Below are 22,294 nucleotides of genomic sequence, written 5' to 3' on the forward strand. Positions count from 1 at the left end.
GAAAGTGGGGTTTGAGAGAGAGAGAGAGAGAGACAGAGAGACAGAGTGAGCTGTTGACTGGAGTGAAGAAGCACACTTGAGTGGGCCACGAGGAGAATAAAAGCAGTCTTCAAAAAAAAAAAAAAAGGTCAGCGTTCGAGTCCTCCAAAACCCGATGCACAGGTTCAACAGCAACCTGAGTGCCCTCAGTCTTCTCTCTCTAACACACACACACACACACACACACACGAGTAGTTAAGCGTTACGTATCCCAGCATGCAGCAGTATCCCACATTTTTATTTGTGGTTTTGCCTCAAACTGTACTTGAAATACTTCATTACTGCACTTACGTAGATTTTCTGGTATCAGTATTTTACTTCACTGTTCACTTTCACTCATTACATTTTCTACACAAATCTCTCTACTTTCTACATTTTCCAAACGGACTCGTTACTTTAGTTTGAATCTAATTTGGTGAATTTGTTTGTATCCTTTCTTCTTACTGCGCAACGTTTTCAGCCCATCAACCTGTTTCCTGTCGTTGCGCGGCTTTTCCGATGCACCGGTGTATCGTTTCCTGGCTCTCACGCACCACAGACGTCGGCTAGTTTACGAAGTGAACAACAATCGGCGGCAGAGGGCAACAAGAAGTCTGGGGTTAACGTGGATGAGGCAGAGGGAGTCAGTGATGTAAACATGACTGAGAACAGAGACTTTCCTGATCATCATCATCTTTTCTCTGCTTGTGTTCTATATGGTGGATCTTCAGTCTGAATACATTCATTAGATAACAACATTTATGAATTTGTTTTTTTTTAAATAATATATGAATTTAAGCGCTCAAAATGCATTTTACCACCAATGGTTTTTTATTAACGTGCGCATCTTTGCTTGACCATTTTTCTTCAAAATATAAAATCATCATCTTCTTCTTCCAGTTGCTCACGTTAGGGGGCGCCACAGTGGATCATCTGTCTCCATACTACTCCTTCCTCTACATCTGCCTCTTTCAAACAAACTACCTGCATGTCTTCCTTCACCACACCCATAAACCTCCTCCTTGGCCTAAACGCTGAAAAATTATTTTTAATCAGTAAACATTTGTTTTAATGTGGGGTCTGGGGTCGGCAAACGCGCCGGCGCGTTTTTTTGGCATGTTTTCCTCATAACGCTGGAGCGAACTTTAACTATTTTTTGATTGTACAGATAAAAGCAATACATCAAACGAATTTATTTGTACACACAACAAAACGCTGTGCTTTTGAAATAAATAAAAAAGCAAACAGACAGGGGGCGCTCTCTGCCATCTCTCCTCACAGACACACTAATAAAACAACCTGAAACTCAGTGAAGATTTGCTGTACAGACTTAATAAATATATGCATAGAAAGCTTGATAATTCAACTTTTAAATAAACCCATTCATAAAAACAAATTATTATTTTGAAATCCTTGTGAACGTTATAAGCGGTACAGTTTCTCCGGTATCGCCTCATTATGAGGCGAATCACGTAAACAATGCGCTGTTTGTTTTTACACGCAAGACTGCGTGCTGCACGGAGAGCGCTATATTGCATTTATTATTCGACCATTTATTAATGATATCCTTATGTATTTATTTCCTTTAGCATGTTTTTCTAAATCAGTAGTTATCCATCTCAAAAATTAATCGGATGATCCATCAGTTAACGGTAAGTACAATCGACCAATCGGAAAGCAGCTGCAAGTCCCAGAAAAACGAAGAAATATCGATTTCTAACACATTTAAGTTCATCTGTTATACCAGACATACACACAATACAGTGTCAAAAGTTTGTGGACACCCGAGTATAAGTTCTTCTTTTTGAACATCCCATTCCACATTGACTCCATATTTGCTGTTATAATAACCTCCACTCTTCTGAGAAGATGCTCTACTAGATTTTGTGGAGATTTGTAGGACATCCAGCCACAAGAGTGTAAAAGACAGGTATTGGTGTAGGTGATGTGAGGAGGCCTGAGGTGCCGTTAGAGTTCACATTCATCTCAAAGGTGTTCAGTTGATTGGAGGTCAGAGCTCTATAGCAGAAGATCTTCCACTAAGACATATGGAAAGCACATTTTCACGGCGCTGCACAAGAGCACTGTCATGCTGGAAGAGGTCCGGGTCTCCTAGTTCGAATGAAGGCGAACATTTCGTGCTAAACGCATCCTACACAATCGTGTGCCTCCGACTTTGTGCTAACAGCCTGATGAGTGGCAAAGTCAGGCGTCCCAATACTTTTGCGGTTCAATGGTTTATTGACAGACGCGAAACCGACTTATGTCATGTTTCCCTATTGGCGCTTCTGCCATCTTCTCTCCTCTAAAAGCGATGGTGTACAACTACAGCACGGAAAAACAATGAAAAAATTAAGTGTATCGAAATGAAAAAAATAAAATAAACGAACAAAACGTCCCTTGAATCTAAACTGCTTTCATCCTTCTTTTTATTCTGACATTCGGTCGCTTGCGTAGGTCTCGCAGCCGGCGTTCTTCCAGTTCTTCCATTATTTATTTCGTTTTTTTCATTTCTTCAAAACCTTTTACAAAAGGGCCGCTGACTGAAGAGAGGCAGACGTCTCGCTTCGCAAGGACGAATCTCATCTGCATGCTTCAGCTCTCTATTTCGGTGCGCCGCGCTTTCGACAAAATGGAAGATGTGGATGAGCGGTGAGGTTTCTCTCACGAGCGGCGCTGATGGCGCTAGCCGCTGCGCCGCGCTACATTACAGGCGATGCCGAGAGCTCGGCGAACAAACACATTAGCATCACTCCGCGCCGAGCTACGCGCAGCTGCATTCGCAGACACTGACTCATCGTGTTCGGGCTAGACGACACACATGCACACGCACGCATTCCTTTCCTCACACACACACACACACACGCGCGCTTCAGTGCAGACGAAGACCTCGACACCTCGTAACGTCTGGACGTGGCATCGGTGTAAAGAAAAACACATTAACAAGTGTGTACACACGCCCACGTTCATTAACGCCATGACTTCAGTGGTGACCTTTAAAACACTTACGAAACACACACACACACATGCACACACACCAACAAACACACTAGCACATGGACACACACGGACACACACACATATCCCAGACATGTTTGTTCTTTCAACTTGTGAAAATATTTGAATAAGAAGTTCCTCCTTTTGTGCGTTGTGTCCTCGGATTAGTGTGTGTGTGTGTGTGTGTGTGTGTGTGTGTGTGTGTGTGTTTTGCCGTATGAATGCCTCATGGTTTTATGAGCAGCAAATAATAGACACACACACTCAGACACAAACAAACTGGAAAGCATATCTGTGAAATTCCAAACACACACACACACACACACACACACACACACACACACACACACACACATGCGCTCTCTCTCTCCCAAAGCAAAATGTCCGAGATATGACATCACACAGGCCATCATGGAAAACTGTACACACAATAACAAAAATAAAACACTCCTCCTGGCCTCATTCTCGTCTCACACACACACACACACACACACACACACACACACACACACACACACACACACACACACGCACATACACACGCACATACACACGCACATACACACGCACATACACACGCACACACACATGCACACCTGCAAACTGGGGGTGTGTATTGTTGTGGGATTTGGGACATTACTGCTGAATGTTGCAGAGCTGTCAAGACGGGGGTGAGGGATTCATAATGGGCAGTCTGCACGCATGCGCACACACACACGTACATGCACACGCATTAATGAAAATAAAACCGACAAGTTAACGCAAACTCCAGTCTGTTCTGCATACACAAAGCCATATCTGTGTGTACGTGTGTGTGTGCATGCACATTTTGCTTTGATTGTGTGTGTGTGCGCATGTGAGTGCACTTGCTTGAGTGCATACGTGTGGCTCTTTTGATGCATGTCTTTGTGTTCTATTTCGTCTTTTGATAGACACGTGTGTGTGCATGTGTGTGTGTGTGTGTGTGTGTGTGTGTGTGTGTGTTGTCACTCCTTTGATGGTAAATGAGTACAAGAGTGTATTGGTATTATCTCTAAATAAGGAAGGGAGGGCAATTCGGTGGCTATCGTCTGCTCATCTAGCCATGACCAAGCTGGAAGGAAAGGGGGAGATAGAGAGAAAGAGAGAGAGAAAGGGGGGATGGAGACTGCTGATGAAGGAAGGAAGGAAGAAGGAAGGAGGAGGGGAAAGATAAAGAACGAATACAGGGTAAGAGATCGAGCACTTGGGGGTGGAGGTACCACTGTGTACAGGAAAGGGGGTGTGAGCAAGTACGAAGAGAGATAGAGCGTGAAACACACACACACACACACACACACACACGACAGATCTTTCCCCACTGCAGACACTAGAAGATGGATGACAGGGGGGCTGAGCGTTGCTTCTCTGGGGAAATGGAATTCCCATTCCCTGTCTGCAGGCCCCAGGCCATCCGCTCAACCCCCACATTCCCCACATTCCCCCACCCAACCACCCACCCACCCACCCACACACACACACACACACACACACACACACACACACCACACACACACACACCCACACACCCACACACCCACACACAGTTACCCTGAGGCAACCCTCGGGACCGTTCTGTGATCACATCACTGGGTTCCAATAACCGTCTGCAGTGGAGAGCAGCTCACACAGGACTTCAAAGGCGCTCTGAGGAGATTCTTCTCGAGTATTAAAGGTGCAGATTCATTGCAGGAACTCAAGATTCCTTGCGTAGCCTCTACAGCTCCTACTCCGCCATCCACTGAGCTCCACTTTGCGGTATCAATCGCTGCTTCGGGAACTTCACCTAAACTTGTCAGCGGTTTGAAGACAAAGATCAGATGGTCCTCAACTGATCTTGGTCTTCAAACCGCTGACAAGTTGTTTCAAGTGCTTGGTTACGGTCTAAACTTATACCATGCAGGGGCTTCGATCAGTCTCGAAATCTCCAAGTTGGAGTCTTCCCTCCGGATGGAAGGATACCACCCATTAAAGATCCTGCTGAAGGTGCTCTGAGAGGTCCTAAGAATCTGGCTAATACTCTTCAGTTCAGTGAGAACAACCGAAGAACCGGCCATCCACGTTTCATCAGGTCTGATAAAATATTCTTTCTGGGATTCCTATGACATCAGCGCTCGCAGGCGTTTCCAGGGCATGCGGTGGAAAAGATGCCCGGCGTATGACCTGCACGGTGACACCAGCTGCACGAAGCTTTCGTTCAGCCTCAACAGCCAGACACAAAGGCATTTTTCCGACCATGAGATATTGTGCTACAGCATGGCCTTCAAATCGGTCCTTGAACAGCAAGGAACAGGAAAAGGAACTGCATCAGAACTTCAGACGACTTGATTAGTGAAAAGGCCTCATTTTGAAACCAGCACACAAGATACATTTATCCAAGGGCCAACGAGATCTTTTGGGAACCAAAGCACAAGCAAGAATTCCGAGTTGTATTCTGAGTGGCATCCCTACTATAACCCTCAAACAAGGTACAGTATGGCCAGGAGCACACTTGCGCCCTGACCCCCACGACCATAAGCATCCGATTGGCGTTCTGATTTATTCAGGAGGTGTTCAGAATACTTGAGGTCAAGGCTCTCAAACTCTTCATCTACCATCTAGCGGAGCTCACACAGTCCACAGGGTCATTCAAAAACAAGTTTGGGCATCCTAGATCCAGTGAACAACAACCATAATGCTTCAGCATCCGACGAGATCATATACGATTGTGTGTAAGACAAAAATCTCTTTTAAACAAAAATAAAGAGGGGGTCAATCTAAGGTAAGAAGGAGGGCATGGGGCTTCTGGTCCATACACAATATATGACTAATATTTGTGGACACCTAAGCATAAGCTTTTTGGACGTCCCCTTCCACATTTGATCCCCATTTGCGTTTAAAAAAAAAACATCCACTCTTCTGGGAAGAAGTTCCATTAGATTTTGGAGTGTGTTTGTAGAGATTTCAGAGACGAGGAGGCCTGGGGTTGTTGAAGGCCATCCAAGATCTTCCAACGCCCACCAATGTACACCATATCCTATGTGCATTGTAATGCTAGAATAGGTTTGGGTCTCCTAGTTCAAATAAAGGGAAGATTTCACGCGCCCACAGAAGCAGAAAGAGCCGAAGCGGCGAGTGTGTTTCAGTAGAATAGTGGTGGAGAAGAACAGTAGTTGGAGCGGAGCTGCACTAAAGAGGAGCGCACGCCCGCCGCTCGTCCCCGGCTTATTGAATTATGTATCGCTCCTCTGATCCGTGTGCTAATTTGGTCAGATGTTGCGCACCGCTCTGATCTTCTACACAGCGCCTCGAACGCATCGAGCTCTTTGATGACTGAGAACTGTTCTGGCTGCTTTGTCTGTGTGTGTGTGTACTAATATTGCACTGTGCGCTAACTAGAGTGTCTATGGAGGTACTGCCTCTCATCACCATCTGCCACTGCTCATGAAGGAGATGCTCTGCGCTAAACCATCTATTATCCGATATGAAGAGATACACCACATCAAATAAAAACACATTATGTTTCTCTTCGCCGGGCGTAGGCGGGAATTACTGTCACCACACTCCAGCTTGTACGCTTAACCCACTGCTGCCTGAACGCATCCTACAAAAGGGGCCAATATCGTTTCCTCGACGCTGCGCGACGCAAACGAGGTGATGATTGCTTTCATACCACGGCGCCGAAAGTGCAAATGTGTATTCGCGTTAATACGTCAGCGTTTCCATAGTAACAAATCAATTATTGTAAAATATTATTGTAAACATATGGCGTATAAGGGGTAATTTAACACGTGCTCGGCCTTCGATCTTCACGTGCATCAATGAGCCGCGGCCGCCCACGACCCTGTCGCCGGTTCACCGATGTTCCTTTTTAAAAGATACTGACCACTGCACACGGGGAACATCCCACAAGAGCTGCAGTTTTGGAGATGCTCTGACTCAGACGTCTATTCACAATTTGGCCCTTGATTTATTTGTTCAAAACCTTAAAGTTTCCCATTTTTCCTGCTTCTAACACGTCAATTTTGAGGAGGAAATTGGCGCCATTTTATTCGCCTGTTTTTTCTGCGGGATTAAAAATTGTTAAAAAAAGATCACGTTATGGTTTGTAGTAACTGCAGCAATAACGGTTTGCTAGCTACTCTGCATAGTTAGCAACACATTGTGTAATGTGAAAATTAAGTGTTGAAAAGTGAAGAAATATCGTAAAAATGTATGTGAGGGGTCAAAAACTTTATTATCTTAATACTATAATGATATACTACAATAATATATATATTCATAATTTAATATAATGTATATTATTAATTTACAGTAGTAAGAGAGCACCATCACTGGAGACTCCCCCCCACACACACATTTATTTTTTATTTATTATTGTATCCTATGTTTTTCTTCGATCTTATACAGCTAAAATCAACTCTACGCTACCAATAACTAATAAATACAACTTTAATTTCTAGAATGATTTAAAATCACCATGAAGTGATAAAAGGACTGACGAAGCTACTCAGAATTTCTGCCAGATCGATGGAAATGATCTGACTCTCGCTGGAAAGGAGACAAATCTAGGTCGATCGAGAGTAGAGTGCATGTAAACGAGAGCCGAGACTGGAACGGGTTTGAAAACCGATCTCAATCGGGCTCCTCAATTGAGAAACGCAGATGTTACTGAGATGACCAGAGATTGTGGACCTGGACCTGGTGCTGAGGTGTGTGTTTGGGGGCGCAGTTACTTTTCTCGGGTGGTGAATGAGAAATCGCTGACTCTGTGGTTGTGTGTGTGTGTGTGTGTGTGTGTGTGTGTGTGTGTTGCTGACTAGCATAACCAGCTGCCCACAGCCGAACCCTCATAGCCATGCTGATGATATTAACTGTCAATGATCAGATGGATAAGCCTCTGCATGTGTGTGTGGTGTGTGTGTGTGTGTGTGTTTTTGTGTTCACACGCACATATGCAAAAAAAAAAAAATAAAATAAAAAACTTGTGTTAGCATGCACGTTAAAAGGAGTTCCGTTTAATTCCGTTGATATTCAATATTTTAACACGTGAGCATTTCATCAGTTTATTGTAGCCAGGACTCAACACAGGTATTTGGGTTGGTTTTACGGTTCTCAGAATAAAACTGAAGCCATTTTATTATAGAAAATTCTATATTAAAAAAATGTAAAAAAATGTTCAAAAACCACACTTGTTTAGTGTCAGCATCGTCGTCCCGGATACGCCCGTTTTCATGAAAACTTCACTTCTGGGACGCCAGCGCTTTAATTAGATTTAATGACCAAATTGGTGTATGATTAAAAAATATGCGTAGTGATACACGTCAAACGATTAATTTTTATTAATCTAAATTATACCGATCATATACGCCTGAATGCCAGCTTCATCAAGAGCGCACACACACACTCACACACACACACACACACACACACCCACACCCACATACATTCCTTCTAATCCAAGTCTATTGTTTTTTAAATAAAACATGCCTATTAATCTACATAAACATTTCCATTAATATAATAATATTTTAGAGCTTTGGGATATTGACTACAGGGAGTGTAGAGCAACCACACAGACACACACACACACACACACACACACACACACACACGAGAAAGTCTGCATGTGGGTCAGAAGCAGCTATCAGTCTGATTATCTCCCTATTCAGCCATTTTGACTCAGGACAGAGTAATAGGAGTGCACGCACACACACACACACACACACACACTCCTTCTCTCTCACTCCATTTAGTTGTTCAATGCTTCGATCGTTCGTTCTACAAGAAGCGCTTACTGAAAGCGCTATGCGTGTGTGTGTGTGTGTGTGTGTGTGTGTGTGTGTGTGTGTGTGTGTATATATAAATGTATGTGTGCACCCAGACGCTAAAATGCCACTTAACATCGACACCGTGTGCATTTTCATGCAGTGAGGTCATGATTACCGAAGTAATGAAGCCTTCTCAGCAGAGGTCTCTAGCGCCACCTTATTTCCTGCCTACACACATACACGTACACAGCTCCCACTCTATCAGCTAATAGGAGGCGAATTCCTCCTCTCTTCACTCCTCCCAAATTCCTCAGCCGGCGAGGACGTACAGGAACGCCTTTTTTAAATCAATGGCTCGTTACAGCTTTGTGTGTGTGTGTGTGTGTGTGTGTGTGTGTGTGTGTGTGTGTGTGTGTGTGTGTGAGAGAGAGAGAGTGTGTGTGAGTGTGTGAGAGAGAGAAAGAAAGAGAGTGTCTGGCTGGTAAACAAGCCTGCGTGGTTGGACTTACACACACAGGCCTATAATTAACTGAGGAGACGCCAGGCAGCCTGAGCAGGCACACTGCCAGCCCGGATCAGGCCCTAATTACCAACGCTGTCTCTGATAGAACACCACACACACACACACACACACACACACACACACACACACACCCCTTCTAAAAGGATCAGGCAGTCACAGCGCCGTTAAAAACACCTCTCACACTTGAAGCTTGGAGTCTACGGGCTCTGACTCCGCCGAATGTATTAAACACCTGCAGTGTGCAATGACTCGCGCAAACTGGAACCAGTTTGGTTCTGATGGTCCAGCACTTTCCAGCTTCAGCATTGTGCTCTCCAAAATGTTGCTTGTGGCTGTGTGAAGTTTTGTTAGCTCAAGTGATGATTGTTAAGGCTGAAGCTCAAAGCAGGTTCTCAAAACGGGATCTTCAAGCAGGTTCTTAAAGGGGGATCTCAAAGCAGGTTCTCAAAGTAGGTTTTAAAAGCATGATCTAAAAGCAGGTTCTCAAAACGGGATCTCAAAAGAGTATCTCAGAATAGTTCCTGCCTGTACGTACACACACACACACACACACACACACACACACACACACACACACACACACACACACACACACACACACACACACACAGCTCCCACTTATTATTTTAATTGGTTGTACAAATTTTCATGTTTGTTCACTTTTTTCACAAGAAATTGAAACACTAATATGATGGCATGCGATTCGTCCCCTCCTCTAATTTTAAAGCCTTGTAGGTACTGTAACTATATGCGTAATATATCTCAAAAATAATAAACCAGACCCCATGGAGTAACAATATAATTACAGGCAGTCCCTGACAGTGGAGATGCGCTCTGATGACCCCATTGTAAGACGAGACAAGACCTAACCCACCCAGTATGGGGAAGTTAATCATTTAACAAATAACTGTACACAATTTAGCAAAACAGAACCATTTACACTACCGTACTGTATAAACTATACACTGACCAGGCATAACATTATAACATTATGAGCGATGAAGTGAATAACACTGATTATCTCTTCATGGCACCTGTTAGCAGGTGGGATTTATTTATTAGACAAGTGAACATTTAGTCTCCAAAGTTGACACGTAAGAAGCAGGAAAAACTGGGTCAGAGCATCTCCAAAACCGCAGCTCTAAACCGCTATCAATCAAAAGTGCTCCAATGAAGGAACAGTGGTGAACCGGCGACGGGGTCGCGTTCGGCCGAGGCTCACTGATGCACGTGGAGAGCGAAAGCTGGCACGTGTGGTCCGATCCAACGGACGAGCTCCTGTAGCTCAAACTGCTGAACGAGTTCATGCTGTTGATGCTCGATGGAAATCGTAAGATGGACAAATCGTGCGTTAAACCATCATAACACGTCATAACGTGATAATATTAGACTAAAATCCTAATAAATAAATAAAAAGACGCAGGGTACGGTCTAAAATTCAATGAAACAAGAACTTATCTGCTTAGACAAGCGAAACACCAGTCCTGCTGTTAACATTGCCCATAGCGCTCTGGTGCACACACACACACACACACACACACACACACACACACTTCCCGCTCTTACTTAACCAATCCTCTCACGCCTCACGTGTGCGCCCGTGTGCCAACGTCTCTGCCTCGGGGGTGAAGGTGTTCGCGTCACTGAAATATGCGCGGCTTGTACTCGGCTGTCTGGAACCCAAAACCAGCACCTGGGGTGAAAAATGAGCCTCGGAGCGTGCGCGAGACGTCTGCGTATCTGCTCTTCTGAAGGTCACACTCCAGATTAGTGCCGATGTCCACCTGTATTTGTTTAACTATCGGGGAGGCGGGGGCAAATAATGAAAATTTTCCTTCCCTGTCCGCGAATGACCTTTAAGGAGAGATAAGAGGGCCTGCTTACTGTGCGTCGCCTTTCTGAAAAGGGAAAGATTCTACAGTCATACACACACACACACACACACACACTCTCTCACACACACACACACATATATATATATATATATATATATATATATATATATATGTATATATATATATATATATATATATATATATATATACATACACACATATATATATATATATATACACATATATATATATATACATATATATATATATATATATATATATATATACACACATACATACATACACACACACACACACACACACACACACACACACACACACACACACACACACACACACACATACACACACGTCTAGGCAGAAATGCCTTCCAGTCCTGTTCCACCCCCTCTGGTCTCCAACAGCTTGATGGACGATGGGTTAAAGTGTCCCTTTGCCACAAACAGCTCGTTGTGGTATCGGCTCGGCGCTGTGGGAAAAGGTCACTGGAAATACGTTTCGTTCGGAGGCCGTGAAGTCCCGGAGCTGTGTGCGCTTTCATGAGTCCGTGATGATTGGCGGGATTAGAGCGTGAAGACGGCGCCCGGTGTCTTTTGGTGCGGCTTCGTGCGCGTACGCAGCCTCGTCTAATTGCATAATCCAACACACGTTTTCCAGTCTTGGGCTGTCGCTTTTTTCTTTTTTTTGGTTCTGCCCGGTGTCGTGTCGCTTTTTTTATGTCGTGTAGCACGGCATTGGTGTACGCTTTACTACTTAATCCCGTTGTGTTGCACCTCCACCTCAAAATATACTGTACTGTGTACTACAGCACTTTTCTTTGTGTTTTCATTTTGTGCAGCACCTCAAGACAGATACATTTCCGGAAACTTTCCATGGGAACTTCTTTGGGGGAATTTTAGAAAATATTCCAAGTCTTAAACTTTCTCAGGATTTTATGAAAAATAATTAAAAACATTTGGGGAAATGTATATAAACTGTGTCATTTACAATCATAAATAAACATTTTGTTTGGTCACAAGCTGAAATGCATGCAAACGAATACATTAAAAAGGACTTTTTTACTTTGATTTAATTGATTGGTTGCACTACAGCTTACACACTGCAAAAGGACGTTTTAAACATAAATGTATGAAATATTTTTGTAAATTAATGTGAATACTCGCCGAGATGGACGCTTCCTGGCGTTATTTTGCGTGTGATGTTAAAAAGGAATATGTGGTGCATGTAGGGGGCGTGGCCTCAGCAGTCCTGCAGTCAGTGTGCATGTGATTGATGAAGGTGCAGCCTAGAAATTCAACTGCATTAAATCTGGTTGTTTTAACTGAAATTATCCTGCCACATTTTTTCTTCAACTACATTCACGTTCTCTGTTATGGACTAACCTGCAATTTTGAAAAACTCCCAAGTTTATTACCTTCACGGTAATTGGAAAGTTTCCAGTCTTTTATTGAATTTTGCAACCCTAATTGCACTATGGTGTGCTTTTCTGTCAATTACGTTTGCACAGGAGTGTTTTCCTGTTGTGGAACACGTCCACCTCAAGACGAAGTGAAGAAATCTCTTTACACTCCACCACACACACACACACACCTACCTCAGGCCCTGGTATCTCCTAAAAGGGCCGTGTGTAAATTATGGATGTGTGCCGACATGAAAGAAATGGATTTAAGTGATAAATGTTTGAGGGTGTGTGTATGAGTGTGCGAGTGTGTGTATGTGACAGCGCGAGAGACGGAGAACACGGGGAAGGGAAAAAGACGGATTTCGGAGCGGCTGTGCTAAATTCGATCCGACACGGCATTACTAATCCCTCGCCGGTCCGAAAAACAAACCGGATTCGCACAGAGGAACGCACCGAGCGGCGCAAAAAGCCGCCGAGAAATAATCGAAATACGAATCGAGTTGTAATAATTGTTGAGCGAAGCCGAGGAACAGGCGCATCAGTCCTGAATTTATATCTGCCACGGAGAGTTAGAACGGCGCCAATGAGTTCCACCAGAACCCCCCCACTTCCTTTTCAAAACAACACAGAGACACACCAAAACCAGACGCAAACACCACAGCGTTCCTGAATAAATGTGTCGTCTACAGACGTTCAGCCTCCGGGTCTCCACTACTTTACATTCACAATTAGACCAAATGTATTGGGACACCCGACTGCAACACGTGGTTCTTTCTCAAACCGTTACCACAAACTTGGGAGGCACACAATTGTTTAAGACGTCGTTTTAAATGTTGTAGTGTGAAATTTTCCCTTTGTTCGAATCAGGAGTGGAAGATCTCCTGCGACAGAGCTCTAACCATACTGAACACCTTTGGGATGAATGTAAACGCTGACTGCACCCCAGGCCTCCTCACCACCATCTGAACCTGACTTTAGGCTGGAGGAGCACAAATCTCTACAAGCGCCACACTCGGTTTGTGGAACATCTTCCCAGAAGAGTGGAGATTATTATAAGAGCAAATGTGGAATGCGATACTCGAAAAGCACATACCATATTTATCACGAAATGTCCACAAACTTTTGGGTGATAGTGTGTAATTCCTTTCTTTCCATACGTAAATGCATTTTGTTTCATTTCATTTACGGCATTTGGCAGACACCCTAATCCAGAGCGACCTACACCTGAGCAGTTGAGCGTTAGGGGCCTTGCTCAAGGGCCCAGCTTGGTGGCTCTGGGATTTTAACACGTGACCTTTCTGATCCATAGCCTAATGCCTTAACCACAGAGCTACCACCTTTCAGTATTCCTCCATTTCGATTGGTCGACTCTCCGTGAGCAGGAGGCAGGAGTTCACACGCGTTTTTTTTTTTTTAATACGTAACCGGTTCTACAGCAACCAACTTACACAAACGTGTTAAAGAAAAGAAAAATGACGAAATGACGCCATGTGACGTCACATGACGTTTATAGCGATGATGACGTAAGTGCTAACAGGAAATAACTTCTGTCATATGCCCCCAAAAATGAACTGTAACTATAAATGGCTAAAAATACCACGGTCTTTCACCCAGAGTTTTCATTTCCTAAAATCAGTCAATTAATATCTTTTTTCCCCTCTCAACACACACACTTTTGTCTTCTCTTCCTCTAATTCCTCCTGTCACTTCTCCACTTGTCCAGCTGTGTTGCTGTGTGTGTGTGTGTGTGTATATAATAAGCATCTGGTCAGCGGTGTTGGGAGAAAGTGTTGATGCAGGCAGATGTGTTGATGAGGTGCTTATCTGCGCTGAACAGGTTTTTAACGGCGAGCGTGGCTCTCAGCGAGGCCTTGGCATTTTTGTTCGGCCGAGTTTAAATTTAAAATGGCCTTTGCGTGGGGTGTATTTCAGGGATGAGGGGAAAACGATAAAATCCTCATTTTTTTTTGCATGGAACGAGCAGCAAATAAACGTGGAGCCGTTGCCAAAAAGTGCGACAATCACCATTTTAAATCTACGAGAATCATACGATGTTTTAATATTTACATATTTATATATTGAACCCCTGTTTTAGCGTTTCGCAATCGTTTCTAATCATTTGAAGAATAAAATATTTTACTATCAGCATTAATTCGATTATGGCCGAATGCAATGCAATACGATAAATCCTACAATTTCTATACTGCAATGAAATTGCACATGTAGCATTTTTGCATTTCAATGAGATGATTATACGAGGTGATGATTTATGCGCTTCTTGAACATCCCCATTCCACCTTGAGTTCCACATTTGCTTTTATAATACCCTCCCACTTTTCTGGGAAGATGTTCCTCTAAATTCTGTGGAGATTTGTGAGGATTCAATGGTGAGGTGAGGAGGCCTGGGGTGCAGTCAGCGTTCACTTTTGTGTTTGTTCAATAGGTTTTGAAGCTCTATAGATCTTCCAGTCTAAGCCATGTAAAGCATATAAATCATGAAGCTAGCTTTATACACAGGGGCATCATCATCATCATGAAGGTTTGGGTCTCCTAGTTCAAGAGAAGGGACAATTTCATGTTACTGCAGTTAAAGTCGTCCTACTCAATTGTGTGCCTCCAGGTTTGTGTGTGTGTGTGTGTGTGTGTGTGTGTGTGTGTGTGTGTGTGTGTGTGTAGATCAGAAGCAAGTCATGAGATGACATGTCTGTCTGAAAGCTGATGACGGGGAATCCCGAGCCTCTTCCCGAGAATCTTTGATTCGCTTAAAAAAAATCATCTGAGGCAGAAAAATAAAAACGTCTCAGCTGGTATTAACACAAGCAAACATTTAAGAGCGAGCGTCATGAAAAACAGCCGAGCAGCAGAATGTCATTAGAGGAAAGATGTCAAACGCACCCAAAAAAACAACAACAAAAAAACACCACACCATGGCACGCTTACATCGTCTCTTTCACACACACACACACACACACACACACACACACACACACACACACACACCCTTCCCACCAGCAGCTCTGCGACTTCACTCCTTCAGCCCACTCCTTCATAAATTATTCATAGCCTCATTAATTATTCATTACAACATTCCAAACAACAACAATGACAACACCGCTTTGTTTCCAGCCGTGCCGCGGCAGGCCCGTTGCCATGGGAGCGCGCCATAAACAATGCAATTCCCAGATGATTCCTCTTTGTGGAGATGTTACGCACTCGACGGAGAACAAAGTAGGTCAGAGTAAAAAACAGCTCTCGAGGGGATTCGATGGGTTTTTAACATGGCAACCGGAGTAATTAGGTAGAAGTAGATACTCGGCAGTTTGGGACGCACTCGTCCGTATCTTTCTTTTCTTTCCTTTTTTATTTCAAAATAATGCTGATATTAGAGCTCAGGGTGCAACCTGATGCCCCATATAGCATGTTCCTCATAACCTAAACGTTTTTAACCAGGTGATTGGGCTGCAGTGCGCAACAAGAAACTCCAAATATGTTGTATGTGTATATATATATATATATATATATATATATATATATATATATATATATATATATATATATATATATATATATATTTATGTGATTTAAAAAAGAATAAATTATTTAAAAATAATAATAATTAAAATATTTATTTATTAACCTATATAATTTATTGTCTAATGTATGGCATAATTTACTGCATAATATTGTATGAATTAATTCATATATAACAAATTATAATATTATATATATATATATATATATATATATATATATATATATATATATATATATATATATATATATATAATATTATTTTAAATAATACATACACATACATTTCTGTCATTTCTCCAAATACAGATTGCACCAGAACCCTAAGTGAACCCCACGACCCCCAAACACCCCCCACCCCTCTCCGAGTTGTACAGCTGCCTTCGTGGGTCTCCTACACGGCTGCTACAAGCTGCAGGAGTGGAGGAGCTCGTGTCGGAGCGTGTCGGGTGACGGATGGCGTTTGGCGTGAAAAGTGCGCTGGTGTACGCTTTAGTTTTTGGCTGAACTTTCCCTTTAAGACGTCTGTGCAAGCTTTTATGAGAGCCAGAGACCCAAACAAACGGAAGAGAGCGGGCCTGAACTCAAAAACGCACTTAAAACTGGTGGAGGACACACTTTTCTCACACTCGCGCTCTCTCATACACGCGCACACACACACACACACACACACACACACACACACACACACACAGAAAGAGCAGTGAGGGGTCACTCAGGCCTTGACTGGACTTAAACAGGGGAATTGGTCTAGACAATAGAAAAATACATTTGGGTTTGTGTTGATGGATTTGTACACACACACACACACACACACACACACACACACACACACACACACACACACACACACACACGCGCACACACGATGTAGAAGCTGCTATATAACAAAAGGAAAAAATAAACAAAAGAAAAAAACGTGCAGTGTGTAAAATATGTGTGTGTGTGTGTGTGTGTGTGTGTGTGTGTGTGTGTGTGTGTGTATGTACATATGCTAAGCCTCACCTCTGGTGTGTTTTTCTTAAATTCACGGCTCTGGTCGATGAGCTTTTTCCTGGACTGTTCGCTCTCATCTTGTCTGTTGGCCAGTAGCGTAGCAGTGGTGTCTAGTTCTCTCTAAGGGGAAAAACACACACACACACACACACACACACACACAAGTAATTACACACTGTTCGTACACGGGGAGACGATTTGCATAAGCAGACGACCGGCACACACACGGCAGACAGAAAATCCCAAGACAGGCGCGAAGCCATCAGAACGTGTGAACACCTTTGCTGTGGTGCGATCAACAACGGGAGAAGTGTGTGTGTGTGTGTGTGTGTGTGTGTGTGTGTGTGTGTGTGTGTGTTCAGCACTATGGGGACCGAAAACTGTGTGTGTAACTAACATACTCCTGTGGTTCCTACACATCTTTCATTTGAACATTCCATACTTTTCCAGATTTAGGACTATGCAGACTTCCCTAAAGATTATTAAGACCATATTATAAGATTCTGAAACAGTGTTGATTCTTTTTTTTACTGTAAACCTACAGCAACAGAAGGAATGTTCACTAAGAAACTACCAAACAGAACTAAAGTCCACCAGCAAAAACACTTTTTAGCCTTCATGCTTTCGTGTGAAAAGGCATATTTTTCTCTCTGTTCTGGCCTCCCGTTCACACAGACGCCGTTTTCAGTCAACGCTCTCCAAAGCGAAACAATTGGAAAAAGTGAGTTTTTTTAGTGTGGAAAAACAAAGGGTGGACGCAGAGTTTTTTTTTATGTATCCCAGATGTAGTGTAGACGTAGCCTTTGTTTTATTAAAAAGTATATTTTCACGAATTTTTTATTTAATTTTTCCAGACATGGAAATCGCTCAAACACACACACGATGATTAAAGCCTATGGTCATGTGACCTACACAGCAAAGCGCATAGAAGAACCCTAAGAAGGGGGCAAACATGTCTTCTCAAACAAACCCCTCCCATGGGGGGTTTAAACCCCGCCCCCTTTTTACCCTCCGAACTTCCTATTCATGTAAGTCGGACGTTTTCCTCCTTTTCTCCTAATCGGTACTCGGAGCTGCACACATGTTCTACAGATGCTCGCCTAATTACCCCTAAAACAAACGGCTCCCCTGTACCACGACAACGCAAACAAAAACAGACAAACAAGCAAACAAACACGCCTCGCACTATAGCTTTATAAGGGCATGAAGAGGTTTTATAGAGGTCCGTGTGCTGCTTGTAGACACTCTGTTAACATCAACAGGGAAAGAAAATAAATAAATAAACATAAAGCGATAACTGGACCGGCGCCAAATTGAGCCGACCCCCTAAACGCCGAGTTCAGGAGCATGAAACGAGATCGAGCACTTCCTACTTCCTCTATTCTACCCCCCTCGCCCCCCCCAGTACCCCTCCCTTCGTTAGGTGTGCACCCTCGAGAGTGATTAGCAGACGCCGCTGTTACGTTTATTATGCAAACTAATAGGCTAATCACTTAAAAACCTGATTACCAGGGGGCCCCGCGGATCCTCATTTGAGCGTGCCAGACTCTTCGGGCCGCTCCAGCTGAGACGCCGCGGGTGTGCGAAGAGATGATTAACACTCCGCTTGTTCTCCTAATCATCGTCATTGCCGCGGTCGACGATCGGCAGTGACTTGAGAACGACGTCGCGCCCACCCACATACACACACACACACACACACGGAACCACAGTGTGGAAAACCGAGTTGTGTATCAAAGCCCATGTAACATTTTCTGTCATTTAGATATGCCACGTTTGTCATTTCACACACACACACACACACACACACACACACACACACACACACACACACACACACACACACAAAGTTAGATAAATAATGTGTAACTGAATGTTCTCCCTGGAGGGGGTGTGAAGAGGTTTTGAGGATGGACATTGAGCAGTGGTGGGTTTGGGTTGCCAAATGTCATGCGATTTAGGTTGCCAGTGTCCCACTCTAACACTTACAACTATTCACACTGTGTGGATTTTGAAAGGGGGCGGGGCTATTTACAATCGAAAATGCACGAGATTTCAAAAGGGGCGGTGCTTCCACATGGCATCATTTCATATTGCGCAATATGTCGTTCCACGTTTGTAAAAAATAAATAAACATTTTCCCGTATTATTAAGATAGATATGAAATATCTAGCGCCCCTATGCAAACAGCGTGAGATCAGTCAAATGAGGCGAGCCCGTATTTGTGGTGTTTATATTTAAGTGTAAATACGGTCAATAACAGGCCGTGATCGAGACGAGCTGCTGGTTTCATGTGAAAACGTGTTTTCTTTGTGCTGTAAAGGCTCCATTCTGGCTCCGATACAGAACCGATAGTGAGAAGCCTCGGCTCGAATCGAAGCCAATAGCCATGGAGTTCCGATGCTATCGTGTGTTTACGTGTGCGTATTTGCGGCGAGGCGTGACGTCCCACGCTGTGTGTGGCGGCGGTGGGAACGGAGACAGCGAGTGGGAGGGGGAGAAGGGAGGAAAGGGGGAAGGGAAGGGGGGATGAAAGGCCAAACAGGCTCGGTTAATAGCGTTACAATTTTCCTAATAGAAGCGTTTGGCTGGCTGCAAGTGCCGCCGCTTGTCTGCGTTCATTTCTGCTCGGTAGTAAACGCTGATGGAACAGATTACGGCCGTTCCCGCGAGAGCCTCAGAGCTGCCAGGAGAGATGGAGGAAGGGAGAGAGAGAGAGAGAAAGAGAAATCTAAAGAAAGAAAAAGGAGGAAGAAAAAACTAACTTAAAAGAAACAGTGAAAGGGGAAAGGTAGAGAAAGACAGAGAGAAGAAGTGAAAGCAAGAGGAGAATTGGAAGGAGAATGATAGCAGAAGAAGAGAAAAGACGGAAAGGAGAAAGAGCTAAAGAGTGAAAGACAGAGAGGAGGAAAAGTCGAAGAAGGAAGTAAGAACATCATGAAAATACCTAAAAGAAAGAGAGAGGAAAGAGGAGAGAATGATGGAGAGAAGAGAGAGAGAGAAAGAGAAATCTAAAGAAAGAAAAGGAGGAAGAAAACTAACTTAAAAGAAACAGTGAAAGGGAAAGGTAGAGAAAGACAGAGAGAAGAAGTGAAAGCAAGAGGAGAATTGGAAGGAGAATGATAGCAGAAGAAGAGAAAAGACGGAAAGGAGAAAGAGCTAAAGAGTGAAAGACAGAGAGGAGGAAAAGTCGAAGAAGGAAGTAAGAACATCATGAAAATACCTAAAAGAAAGAGAGAGGGAAAGAGGAGAGAATGATGGAGAGAAAGAGAGAGAGAGAGAAACAGAGAAAAAAAGAGAAACAAAAGCACTAGAGACGTAGAAGAAAAGCAGCTACAATTTTGTTGAAATTGCAGATTTAATGAAGTGACACCTCACTGACCCGACACACACACACACACACACACACACACACACACACACCTAATTACACTGCAGACTCATTAAGCAGGAAGGAGAAGGTTAGTGGATCTACAGCACGGCTCAACCCCTGAACTGAGTTAGTCACTTCTTCTTATACATACATCTCTCTCTCTCTCTCTCTCTCACACACACAGTCTCTTCATCCTCTCCCTCTCTGCATTTCCCTCAGTCTCTCCATTTCCTCACTCTACTCTTTCTATCTACCAATCCCTCCATCCTCTTCCTTTATCTCTCTTTTCTCTCCCTCTTCCAGTGTCTCTTTCTCTCTCCCAGTCTCTCCATCCTATCCCTCTCCTCTTTCTCTCTCTCCCCCAGTCTCTCCATCTGCTCCCTAACCTCAGTCTCTCTATCCACTCTCTCTCAATATTTAGTTTCCTTATGCCTCTCTCTCTCTCTCAAAAAATATATCTCTCTCTCCCCTCAGTCTCTCCATCGCTGATAAAATGACACCAGGCGACTCGGAAAAAGAAGGCGAAAGCCGGAGTTTGTAGCTGACTCGGCGCGTGAATCGGAGCACACTGAATCACACAGAATTTCGCCTCGTCAGCGCTGACTCATCCCCGCAGCTGTGTACACAACACGCTTCTGCCTGCACTCGCGTCTTTTTCTGCCTTGATTAGCCACATTCGCCGTGGGACCGCAGCTTCGCCTGCTAAATCATGATCTTTAAATATATATAAAAACACGCCACACTACGTTTTACAGTAACGTCACTTCCTGTCCAGACCATTTCAATAATCGTTTTCAGAGAAACCTTGCAATTTTTTCCGATCCTGGTGTCTGACAGTCGCTTCCCCTCGCCAGCATCCCTTTATTCCTCCCCCCCACTGACGACTTTAGCAGCGTGGAAAAGCTCCCGATCGTACGCTCGCACTGGAGACTCCTTCCTTCCCGAACAAACACACTGTGCAGCTGCTAACACTGTTTATGTGGCGTATCTGCTGTGCACATCCTGTTGCTATAGAAACAATAACGTAAAACAATGTGTGCACTAACAAAAACAACTGACCAATCAGAGTGGAGATTTCAAGAGGGACGTCCTACAATCACTTTAATTATCTCTCTCACTCTATATTCCCTCTTTCCATACTCTCTATATTCTCTCGTTCCATACTCTCACTCTATATTCCCTCTTTCCATACTCTCTCTCACTCTATATTCCTTCTTTCCATAATCTCTCATACTCCATATTCCCTCTTTCCACATTTTCTCTCTCACCCTCTCCAGTTTTCCTCTCAATCCATATTCTCTCTCTCTCTCTCTCTCTCTCTCTCTCTCTCTCTCTCTCTCTTCCCTCTCTTTTCCATATTTTCTCTTTTCTAAAATTCCTCCTCTCCCCTCTTTCTTTCCATATTCCCACTCTCCAGTTTTCCTCTCTCACCATATTCCCTTTCTACAACTTTTCCCATATTTTCTCTTTATCCTCTCTCTATATCCCCCTCTTTCCCAGTGAACGAGTGTAAGTATTAAGATAAAGGAAAAGAATCGATATGTGTGTATGAATGTATCTGCTTTAGATGTTGCTGGTTCAGAGTAAAGCGTGTGTGAGATTGTGCTGCCTAACAGCCCATGAAACACTCCCAATTTTGCATATGTGTGTGTGTGTGTGTGTGTGTGTGTGTGTGTGTGTGTGTGTGTTGCTAAAGTTGTTCCCTCAAGGCCCTTCTGTTCCTGTGTGTGACTTGTATGCCAGTTTAACCATTGTGTTCGCAGTCTGTTAAAGCTCTACACCCCCCTTTAATAACGGAGGGGTGAGGCACCACACACACACACACACACA

At 43.7% G+C, this 22,294-nt stretch overlaps 1 protein-coding gene across 4 annotated transcripts in view; it reads right to left on the reverse strand.

The window, feature by feature from the left end:
• The window catches only part of LOC124403096 (protein CASP-like), a 139,462-nt gene that overhangs the window by 83,797 nt on the left and 33,371 nt on the right, over positions 1 to 22,294 (reverse strand). For all 4 annotated transcript variants that reach the window (XM_046876686.1, XM_046876681.1, XM_046876683.1 and 1 more), the window contains exon 2: positions 17,101 to 17,211. In XM_046876686.1, coding sequence (XP_046732642.1) covers positions 17,101 to 17,211 — 111 coding nt within the window. The remainder of the gene's footprint in view (positions 1 to 17,100; positions 17,212 to 22,294) is intronic.

The sequence above is a fragment of the Silurus meridionalis genome, chromosome 20 (genome assembly GCF_014805685.1).
Source record: "Silurus meridionalis isolate SWU-2019-XX chromosome 20, ASM1480568v1, whole genome shotgun sequence".
NCBI classification, from domain to species: domain Eukaryota; kingdom Metazoa; phylum Chordata; class Actinopteri; order Siluriformes; family Siluridae; genus Silurus; species Silurus meridionalis.